This window comes from Mastacembelus armatus, chromosome 18, assembly GCF_900324485.2.
Source record: "Mastacembelus armatus chromosome 18, fMasArm1.2, whole genome shotgun sequence".
NCBI classification, from domain to species: Eukaryota; Metazoa; Chordata; class Actinopteri; order Synbranchiformes; family Mastacembelidae; genus Mastacembelus; species Mastacembelus armatus.
The window spans coordinates 16,913,138-16,925,375 of record NC_046650.1 but is presented as its reverse complement, the minus strand read 5'-3'; the positions used below and the strand labels follow the sequence as shown (position 1 = coordinate 16,925,375).

The 12,238-nt window shown below is 40.0% G+C and overlaps 1 protein-coding gene across 1 annotated transcript; it reads right to left on the bottom strand.

Moving 5' to 3' along the window:
* Positions 1–3,948: 3,948 nt before the first annotated feature.
* Positions 3,949–9,827, bottom strand: LOC113125419 (ladderlectin-like). The gene is made up of 6 exons (XM_026298864.2): positions 9,349–9,827; positions 5,020–5,110; positions 4,652–4,752; positions 4,360–4,491; positions 4,132–4,243; positions 3,949–4,019 (listed from the first exon to the last, which is right to left on the bottom strand). Exons 2-6 carry the CDS (start codon positions 5,078–5,080, stop codon positions 3,949–3,951), a joined length of 477 nt encoding a protein of 158 aa, XP_026154649.1. The 5' UTR covers positions 5,081–5,110; positions 9,349–9,827.
* Between the last annotated feature and the right edge of the window lie 2,411 nt (positions 9,828–12,238).

Sequence of the window (12,238 nt, the reverse complement as noted above, 5' to 3'; positions counted from 1 at the left end):
TCTCAGCCACATATTCTTGAAAATATCACGTGTTTCTGACATGGTTTTGTGTCTAACAGGCTAATCAGTGTTTTCTCTTTCATGATAAAACAGCTGGAGTAATATTTACTGACAGTTTTCTGTCTTTGTACCATCAGCTGAAGCCTCTGCAATTTATTTCCCAGCTTATTGCTTTTCTATGGCTGTAACGCTACTGAAGGAAGAGACAAAGCCATAAACAGGAGTTTGCTTGCTCCGTAGTTGCAATAGAGAGTAAATAAATAAGTCAAGCACTGAAAGCATCTTTAAGGATTTAAATTGACTGTGTCTCCTAATAATACCAGTAAAGTAAAATCATTTATATTATGTTGGACACTTTTTAAGTTGACATGCATTTTGCTGAGAGAAGACAAAGTTTTCACTGCCCTCAAGTTCCAAAAGTACATCATGAAAAGCCACAAACAGAATAAACTGACTTCTACTCAAATGGAAGTTTGTAATAAAAAGCTTCCTCAACTCTAGTTGCAGGACTGGAAAAAAGAAACTGCTCTAAATCTCTAAAGGATTACAGGTTACTGACGTTGAAGAAAACTGCTGGACACCCATCTGTCCACAAGGTGGTGCTGCAATTACCAACAGCTCTCCCTCTACACACACACACACACACACACGCATATATATACGGCAGTAACAGTTTCATTGCAGGACTTTTACTTGGAAAAGAAGATTTTTACTTACTTGTCTATCTATCTATCTATCTATCTATCTATCTATCTATCTATCTATCTACATCTGATAGATGTTTGAATGATTTAGCACAGCATTGTCAGTTTATGCATTTATTTTTTACGATTCATTTCAATTCAGTTCAATTCAATTTATTTGTATAGCGCCAAATCACAATAAAAATCATCTCAAGGCACTTTAGAAAAACAAAAAAAACAATAAATCCCTTATGAGCAGCACTTGGTGACAGTGGAGAGGAAAAACTCCCTTTAATGGAAGAAAAAACCTCCAGCAGAACCAGGCTCAGTTTGGGCGGCCATCTGCCTCGACCGGTTGGGGTGAGTGGATAGAATTCCTGATTCCTGACGTCGTATGAAATTTCATAATACAGGAGACATGAAACTCAGAGCAGGTGGTTTCTCCTGTTTATGTTACTTATGTCTCTTCCTTCCTTCAGTAGCGTTACAGCCATAGAAAAGAAACAGATGATATATACTGGATATGATAGAAGATGTCAAATGAGATACAGTAGAATTCAGGTTCTATGAGACTGATGGCACAAAATGTGAGAGTATGCAAAGACAAACACACCTACAACATGTTTCAAAGAGATAAAACACCAAAAACCTTAAAGCCATAATGTGAAGTCATGTACTAATGTGATTTTTATTCAGAGTTTATTAGTTCAGACGTGTCAGCAGAACAGACAGAACAGTGTAGACAGTTGTAGGCAGCAGAGATGCAGCAAAAACATTTTTGAAATGTAATTTTAAACTGTGTCCCTGTTGTGATGCAGATAAATCCACAAGTTTAATGGTAAGTTTCTATAGAAGTGTTGGTCTGTCAGTCCACATATATAGCCCAGACTGAAATATCTCAACAATCACTGGATCAATTGATTTTCTGAGGTTGGTGATTTTCATACAGTCCTAATGGTTTCAGTCCCAATACCTGACATTACAGATAGACTTCAAGTTTAGTGCTAATTAACAAATGTGCTCAATCGTCAATATTACACTAATCGTCAATATTATACCCGCTGAGCACCAGCACGTGTTGGGCCGTATATCGGTCCTCTAATGACAAATATTTTAAAAAGTCACATTGTGTGTTTTGATGAGAAGCAAAAGGCAAGTTGAAACCAAGCTAAAGTCATACGGAGTCTTGAAACTGGAAAATCCCAGAAAGTTTCGATAGTGTAGCACTGATTCATATCAACCACAGATAATGTTTGAAAATGTTAAACTTGTGGCTGTTGTTATATCTTGTGGCACCCACAGCTTAGTTTCATACAGTTCTTGGGCAAAAGAATTACGGTTTTATTCTTTTTTTACTGCTATGAATCAACTAACCTGAGAGACAGGATATACTGAATAATGATCATCCCTAAATACACTTAGTAAAATGAACAGAAACTGCATAGTTCAAAAGTCAGCCCCAGGGCAGCTTTAGTTTGTTGAAAGGAAAAGTTATTCATTATGTTTCCCCCAAGTATTTATCTGGTGATGGTGTTGGTCGAACAACGCCTTAGTCAGTTTCATATATGCATATATGACACCTGTGCGTTTCAAATTTTAACATCCTCTGAAAGAAAACATTTGCTCCCTGCCTTTTATTTGTGATTATGAGCCAAGAAAGAAGAGTCAGACTGCAGAATAAAGTTGAGCTCAAAGCATTCTTTCCATAACACATTCAGTCTGCTCTTATTAAAGGCACAAAACCTCAGAGACAGTCCAGCTCCTGTTTAAGTAGCCCCCAAACAGAGTTCGAGTTTACTGTCTGATGGATTGTCAAGTGTCCAAGTTGGCAAGACCTGTCAGGGATGTGGACTCTGAAGAGTTGTTGCATACAGAGTTGTTCTGTCAGACTAACAGACTAGGAGTGGTGTCTATACAATGAGGTTTTGAGTTTTACCACCTTTGTTTCTACTCAAAGTAGAAAACAGCAAAGTTCAGCTGCAGCTCAGGTAGGACACATTATAGCACAGAGAGTCAGCATCTTCATGGTGGTAAATACTGGAAAAAGGCCAATACACTTAGTAAAAGTGGGGAGGAGCTGAGGCTATGTACAGTTCTAACACAGGGACACAAATGAAAACATGAAAAAAGTCCAAATATTACAAAATCAGCTCCAGGACAGTTTTCTGTTTTATATGTTGATAAGGATCAGTCATTGTCTGGTCTTACTGGTATTTATCTTGTGATAGTACAAAGTTACAAAGTGCCTTAATCAGCTGGCACCTGTTCGATACAAGCAAAGTAAAAGTGTTATGTACTCTGACAGAAAATATTTGCTTGATGCCAGGGGCGGTTCTAGACCCTTTTCCGAGGGGCTTTAGCCCCTGCTGTCATTTCAGCCCCCCTAAAAAGATCAACTATCACACTATGAAATTTTATTGAAAGTAGTTTTTTTTCATTTTTAAAATAAAAATGAAAATAACAGAAATGCAGGACATGTCGATGAAACAAAAATCTGGGTTTTTTAAAAATTATTTATTTATTTACTTTCTTCTCTTTTCTATTCTGCGCATGCGTGATAGTACTTCCTTAGAAGTGCAATGGCTTGTGCTCTGTTTCAGCTGGTGGTGGGAGACGATGAAACATCTTGCGAGGTGTAAGTTGTTAGAGAAGGTAGGTAGTGTTATCAGCAACAATAGTGAGGGCTAAGCCCTAAAACTGCAAAGCCTGTGACTAAAACAGTGAAGACACGGACTGAGGTGGCAGAGTCAGAACTGTAGGCCTGCTGTGACTGTACAGACTGGAGGGTATTCAGGGCTGCAGTTCACAGTAAAACTCAATCAGTTTTGTTGTGCTGAGGAGGAGGCTTGTGGGAGTCACTGTACTGGAGTCTTGTGTGTCCAACATACTTGACCAATTAAGACTATACTGATTCTGATAGTTACACGTCAAATGTGGATGATGCTGGATTTGTATCTGACAGTAATTTGTTTATGTGGGGCGTCATTGTCAGAGTATACAACCATCTCTTTATCTTCTGGAATTAAATACTGTGGAACATAATTTTACAATAGCCACAGTTTTTATGATTGTGGATGTTCAGTATTTTTAATGTTCTTATAGCTGGAACATTCTGACATTTGGTCAAAGAAATCCCCTTAAAATGTGATAAACAACACAGACCAACTGTTTTCAATGCTGAGAGACTTTTATTTTGGCATGAGACCAGAAAGAAGAGTCAGACTGCTTTTCAGAGGGACTTCATTCCTCTGGATCAGACCTGGGCTCAGAACAGGTTCTTGACACAGACAGATGGGAGACCTGCGTTACATTGCAGATCATCCCAGAGCTTCTGACCTGTAGTTACCAAAAACAGTCAGTCAGTACAAGACTAGACACTATCTAATCACATCACTGTATCGACAGCCAGAGTGTTAATTGATTTACACTAATAGGAAATTTAACTTACCTGCAAAATTCATTTGTATGCAGTTCTGAGCACCACCTTGGTTGTTTGGCTCTCCAGGAGTCCAGTTTGTGTATTTGAAGTTGTCTCCATTAATCCAGAACCAGGAACCCTCCTGGGAAACAGAACAGAATGCAGTGATGTTTGAGACAAAATGCTCTAAAGAATAAATACACCCTAAGTCAATAGAGAACGCGTCTATCAGACCATGTGTGTTGGTGAAGAGTTTACCTGTTGTGCATCAGAGCCTCCAATCCAGGCTGCTCCAGTCCCTTTGCTATCAGAAATCACCTTCTGAATGACCCCATACTCCTCAGCACCACGCACAGATGCAAGGTTTGCACCCAGTGTCTGGCAGTTTTTCTACAGTGCAGATAAAGAGACAGTGGAGTCAGTAAAGAAGTTAAATAAGCTGAGTAGTAGGAAAACACCAAGGCAGGAATAGATGCCAGTGTTAAAGTGAACACAGACCAAATAAACAGTGTAGAATCATTGTGGACTGAATCCACATCACTCTGATTACCTGAGCATCAGCCCAGGCCATGGCTCTGGGAACATAGGTGAAGCACCGACCACAGTACTCAGTCCATCCAGAGGGACAAGCTGGTTTGACTGGACACTGGCCTGAAGACAAAGAAAGAAAAATAATAAATGTTGAGTGTCTGATACAGCTGAACCACTTTACTGTCTCTTGAAGAGACCTAAGAATTAACTTTGTTTACTTCCCCAGGGTTTTAGAGTTGTTTGTTCTTCAGCTAAATATTTTTTTCTATTATAGTTCTAACTATAGTAGCACGTAAGTCTAAAACCTTTACACAGCACTGTAGATTTAGAAAATACAGACATGCATGACATGTAAAGACAGGATGCAGAATATGCTGTAATACTCACCCTGAGCTGTGGTCAGAGCCAACAGGGCACAAAGAAGAGCAGCCAGAATCAGAGTCTTCATGGTGCAGATGAAGCAGATGTTTAACTTGACCTGTAAAGACAGACAGTCTGAAGACAGAGGATGATCAGCCAGTGCTGTACCTGCTATTTATGCAGTGACAGTGTTGACACAGCATACATCATCCTCTTCAGACATACCCTAAATTAACATTAATGTCACATTTTTACTGATGACACTGAGAGCCGCCCTGTGCAAACACACAGACTAAAGTATGATTTGCTAAAATAATCATCAGAAAAACTAAACGACAGTAATGTGACAAATACGGTTATTTCACTGTTTAACGCCACGTCAACCACTTTGAACAACCATATACGTTCTTCACAAGACGGAGCCCCAGTATTTCTACAATTCTATAATTTGACAACCACCATTAATATTTTCATAACAAACAAAGAGGACAATAAATATATTTTCCTTTTCTTATATATACATTGACATAAATTAAATGATTGGTAAACTCTATTTAACCCCCCTGACATTTATACTGTCCATGATCAGTATTCGGGTCTTCCAGAGACCAGTTCAGTATACTGCTCTACCTGGAGGAATTAGTTTTAGTATCCCATGTGGTGTGAGAATACCTTGGGATCTTGCAAGAGTAGCTGGAGTGTTAACTGTTGTTCTCAAATACAAGGTCATTTTGTATTGAGTGGGACATGTACCATGTGGCCCTGTGATGGACTGGTGACCTGTCCAGGGTGTACCCCTGCCTTTCACCCAAAGAGAGCTGGGATAGGCTCCAGCAGATCCCTGGGACCCTGGTTAGGAATAAGGGGGTATAGATGATGGATGGATGTACCATCTGAAACACAACTGGTTATCAGGATGACAAAGATCAGTGAGATGGAGAGTTGGACACATGTTGTTTCCAAGTCAAACCATGGTGTCAGTCCCAATACCTGACATTCCAAACAGACTTCAAGTTTAGTGCTAATTAACAAATGTGCTCAATCGTCAATATTACACTAATCGTCAATATTATACCCGCTGAGCACCAGCACGTGTTGGGCCGTATATCGGTCCTCTAATGACAAATATTTTAAAAAGTCACATTGTGTGTTTTGATGAGAAGCAAAAGGCAAGTTGAAACCAAGCTAAAGTCATACGGAGTCTTGAAACTGGAAAATCCCAGAAAGTTTCGATAGTGTAGCACTGATTCATATCAACCACAGATAATGTTTGAAAATGTTAAACTTGTGGCTGTTGTTATATCTTGTGGCACCCACAGCTTAGTTTCATACAGTTCTTGGGCAAAAGAATTACGGTTTTATTCTTTTTTTACTCTTATGAATCAACTAACCTGAGAGACAGGATATACTGAATAATGATCATCACTAAATACACTTAGTAAAATGAACAGAAACTGCATAGTTCAAAAGTCAGCCCCAGGGCAGCTTTAGTTTGTTGAAAGGAAAAGTTATTCATTATGTTTCCCTCAAGTATTTATCTGGTGATGGTGTTGGTCGAACAACGTCTTAGTCAGTTTCATATATGCATATATGACACCTGTGCGTTTCAAATTTTAACATCCTCTGAAAGAAAACATTTGCTCCTTGCCTTTTATTTTAATTATGAGCCAAGAAAGAAGAGTCAGACTGCAGAATAAAGTTGAGCTCAAAGCATTCTTTCCATAACACATTCAGTCTGCTCTTATTAAAGGCACAAAACCTCAGAGACAGTCCAGCTCCTGTTTAAGTAGCCCCCAAACAGAGTTCGAGTTTACTGTCTGATGGATTGTCAAGTGTCCAAGTTGGCAAGACCTGTCAGGGATGTGGACTCTGAAGAGTTGTTGCATACAGAGTTGTTCTGTCAGACTAACAGACTAGGAGTGGTGTCTATACTATGAGGTTTTGAGTTTTACCACCTTTGTTTCTTCTCAAAGTAGAAAACAGCAAAGTTCAGCTGCAGCTCAGGTAGGACACATTATAGCACAGAGAGTCAGCATCTTCATGGTGGTAAATACTGGAAAAAGGCCAATACACTTAGTAAAAGTGGGGAGGAGCTGAGGCTATGTACAGTTCTAACACAGGGACACAAATGAAAACATGAAAAAAGTCCAAATATTACAAAGTCAGCTCCAGGACAGTTTTACGTTTTAACATCAATACTAAACGGCTTCACCCAAAGCGTCAAGAAGAGTACAAACAGGGACAGATGGACAAGATGAAGCTTCAGGCCTGCGGTCTCAGAGATCATCAGCACACAGGCATAAAAATCAAGTACTTTAAGAAGAAACTGGAATTTAAGTTGAGCAATGTTTTCTAGATAATAGGAACCTATCATGTATGAGAGGCTCCAGTGGGATTTGACATCAGCTCATTTTGTCAACTAGTCAAAGTCCATTAATAACAATAGGGCTACAGATTCAATCACATAGAAATTTACAGTCACTGAGCTCCAGATACTCTGGTGTTATTCTGACTATGTTCCTGACAAATGAACTGAGGAGCTAAATGAACTCAGGAAGGTTTTACTGCTCAACTGAAAATATTTTCCAAGACTCTAAAGTCTCCATGTGGCTTCAGTCCAAACTGGATCCAAACAAACTTTAGGTCTTGTCTCAGTGAACACAATTTTTCCGCCTTAAGACACAATTAAATGTAATTTTTTGCAAATTGGTGTTTATACTGATTGTAGGGGCTCAAAGAGCAGGATCTGTGAAACCTTTAGTCTAATTCAGGGCGTTTCTGAAGAAGAAGATGTATGCTGAGCAAACAGCCTCACTACATAAATACCAGAGACTCCAACTCCCTGATCATCTGGTGTCTTGTCTTTGACAGGCTGTCAGTCTTTACAGGTCTGTTCCCTACAGAGATATCAGCCTCATCTTTAACATCTGCATCATCTTCACCATGAAGACTCTGATTCTGGCTGCTCTTCTTTGTGCCCTGTTGGCTCTGGACACAGCTCAGGGTGAGTATTACTACACTATATATTGTGTATATATATATGTTTATGGAATAGATATCCAGATGTTATAAATGTATATATTCTGTGGATCAAACCAAATGACTTCTGCGTTAAGTTTCCTAGAGCCCAACACAGATATGAAATGGATCAATATAATGTCTTTCCACCTGTTGTGTCTCTGGAAATGATGCTGACAGGATGTTCTACACAGAGCTGCACTGCCCAAATTCCAACCCAGTCTATTAGAGTTTGTGTTATTGGACTTTGACCACTTTGTTCATCAGAGTTAGATACAACATCCTGCACATTTCCTTCTCTCTGACTTACTTTAAGGCAAACTAAGGGCTTTGTACTTCTTCATACATTAAGACACATCAGAAATAAAACCTGATTATTTCCTTTATGGTCATTTCTGTTTTTTCTCACCTTCATCCAAAGATGCAGCTGTGGACCAAAGGAAACTGTTTAATAATTATGGACATAATGAGTTTTAATGTGTCAGAGGACGAGATGTGACAAAATATAAGTAAATAAACAGGGAAGAGGTTCAAATTCATAAGAAACTTAATGTTGTGCATTTAATTTGTCTTTAGGACAGTCTTGTCCCTCTAGCTGGACACTGAATAAAGGTCGCTGCTTCAAGTATGTTGGCAAAGCCATGTCCTGGGTTGATGCTGAGGTAATCACAGTGATGTGGATTCAGTCCACAATGATTCTACACTGTTTATTTGGTCTGTGTTCACTTTAACACTGGCATCTATTCCTGCCTTGGTGTTTTCCTACTACTCAGCTCATTTTGCTTCTTTACTGACTCCACTGTCTGTTTATCTGCACTGTAGAGAAACTGCCAGTTCATGGGTGGTCACCTTGCATCTGTGCGAGGTGACATTGAGTATGGAGTGATTCAGAAGGTGATTGGTGATGGTAAAGCAGCCTGGATTGGAGGGTTTGATGCACAAAAGGTAAACTATTCACCAATTCACACAGCCTGACAGAAAACTACTTTGCTGATATAGGCTTTGCCATAATGTTATATTGTCAGTGTTACAACGAATAGGTAACACTGGTTTTATTATTTCTTCATGAAACACAAAAACACATAACTACATTTAATTTTTTTCTGTTTTCCAGAAGGGTGTCTGGTTCTGGACTGATGGAACACCTTTCACATACACTAACTGGGCTTCTGGAGAACCAAACAACGTTTTGGGTCTTCAGCACTGCCTACAAATGAATTATGGAGGTAAATCAACAAAATTTCATAGTAAAAAATAAATCCTAATCTGACCATGGCCTCTTTACATTGTTTCAGATCTTGGTTTTTTGGCACTGACTCACATGTTGTTGGTACTTACAGCTCAGAAGCGCTGGGATGATCAGAACTGTATAACCTTTCTACCATCTGTCTGTGTCAAGAAGCTGTGATGATCCCAGGTCTGATCCAGAGGCATGAAATCCCTGTGAAAAGCACAAACACTGGTGGAGGTGTGTTTGTCTTTGCATACTCTCACATTTCGTGCCATCAGTCTCATAGAACCTGAATTCTACTGTATCTCATTTGACATCTTCTATCATATCCAGTATATATCATCTGTTTCTTTTCTATGGCTGTAACGCTACTGAAGGAAGGAAGAGACAAGTAACATAAACAGGAGCTGGACTGTCTCTGAGGTTTTGTGCCTTTAATAAGAGCAGACTGAATGTGTTATGGAAAGAATGCTTTGAGCTCCACTTTAATCTGCAGTCTGACTCTTCTTTCTTGGCTCATGCCAAAATAAAAGTCTATCAGCATTGAAACCAGTTGGTCTGTGTTTTATGGCTCCTGTATTATGAAATTTCAAATCGCACCAGGCATAGCAAATAAATAAATTAATAAATAAATGAAGCTTTCCAACATTATTTTTGAAGGACTTACTGGAAATTCCTGCCCCACAATATGAACTATAATTATAGACATTACTTATATAAGACTTATATTTTTATTAACTGTAGTGTTGCACATAAAATTTATCCATCCATCTATACCTGTTTATTCCTAAATAGGTCAACTTTTTCAGAATAGTTGTGGTTCTGGGTGGCAGGACTCAAATGATGTGCAGTATTTCAGGGGGGGTCAGGCTCACAAATTAGCATGAACTGAATATATTATGGACAGAAATATGAAAAACATGTGACTGTTATTTAAGATACAAGAGGAGACAACTAAAGTGTCCAAACCTCATTCTGTCTCAGAACTACAGCTCATTACTGTGACACAAGCATTTTACTTACTGTCATACATTCCTCTGTGCATCCACCTGGGGGCGCTGTTCTCTACTATTCCTGAGGAGATCTGCTGTTTAATGTGATGGCTGATCAGACACACACTTTTCTAAATACACTGATGGATGCACATGGATCAGTGTCAGGAGACCATCAGTCCTAATGTGTTCAAACTGTAACTAGTAGTTAGACTTTGAGCAGCATTTACCTTCACTTGTCAGATCAGTCTCCTTTCTGTTAATCTGAGACTTAAACCTGGAGATGACAGTTTCATGATACTTCACACTGCTCTGAGATTCTGTTGCTGTGTCCTCTAATGAAATTATTACACAACAACTAATAAACCGTTTTCACTGACCTATGATCCCTCACAAAAACATTTTCTTGAAACCTGATCCGTGATACCAGGTACAGAAGATCAGGGTTTGGGGGGGTTCAAATCCTGACAAGGGTGCCACCAGTGTGGGCCCTTAGGCAAGGTCCTTATCTCTACTAGCCTACCCCATTACAAAAATGAGCACAAAAGTCATACCGGCTCAGACGTTGCCCGGGTCAACAAGGTCTGCGTCAGGTGCTGGGGAACCAGGGCAGTCTGATATGAAGTGGGCTACTGGAACACGACACTCATGGACTAGGGAATAGAGAACTGTTGTAACACTACTACCTAAGTAATCCCAGGGAAAGGGGTTATATGAAGAGGATGTGAGACATGGAAACTTGGATACCCAGGAATGAAGAACTGATCAGCACCAGGAACTGATCCACACCTACTGTCTAAATATGATAATTCCACTCCATGAGTGCCTGTGTCACGATTCGGGGTTATTAATTACTTTAGGACCAATAATTGCACCCACTCTGGTACTCAAGGTTAAAAAATAAAGACTTCATTTAACCAAGAACTTGAAAACAGAAACAAGAAAGCTGAAAACCTGGGGACATGAGGATGTGAACAGAAAGGACAAGACCACATGAAGGGGACAGGACATGGGACACACACAAACACACTGGGGTCACACAGGCCTTCAAGGACTCGGGGACAAGACGGGTTCAAACACACCAGACTACAAGGGAACATGAAACATGAACGAGGGGAACGAAGCATGAAGGTCGGGGTCATAAACTCTCTCGGGGACTCACCAGACCAAAGTGAAACATGAACATGGAAGGGGAACGAAACATGAGGGTCTGGGTCACACACACTAGGGGGACTCACAGACCACAGGAAGACATGAACGTGAAACTGGGGAACAAGTCAGGAGCATGAACACAAACTCAAGGGATACAGGGCATGAAAAGTCTGGGTCACACACACTCAGGGAGACGCACCAGACTTACAGGAGGACAAGGCATGAGGGTCTGGGTCACACGCACAGTAGGGGACTCACCAGACCACAGGGGAACATGAACAAAGGGGATGAGGTAAACATGAGCACTAGGGAGACAAGGCATGAACAAAGGCGACTAAAACATGAACACAAAGGAGCTAGACAAGAACACAAGACATGGTGAAAAACCTGAAGACACATACAAAAGAGAGGCAGACAACTTAACTTAAACACGGCGATCCATTAACGGATAACAAGAAGGAGAAATCAGGGACATGTAAAAAAGGCAAAAACAAACTTGGAGTCTCTTGGCATGAAAAACAGTCTTCAAAAGATTTAGGCAGTGCTGGGCAGTGATGGGCAGGAAAGTAATCAGAAGACCTGGCAATCGGACAGTGGCTGAACAAAGGAACATAAAGGGGAGAAACAAAAACGAGACACAGGTGAAACAGATAACTAATTAGGTCAACGTAGAGAGAAACAAAATGAAACAAAACCAGTTCCGGTCATGATCCACCAAAATAAAACTCTCATAGGAAGTCTAAAGTGCGGCTCATGACAGCCTGGCAGATCAAATGAATCAGCTGCAAATTCAGTCACCCTGAATGGATGACTGAAGGAAGGACAGTCTTGATCCTGAACGACCCCCAAAAGG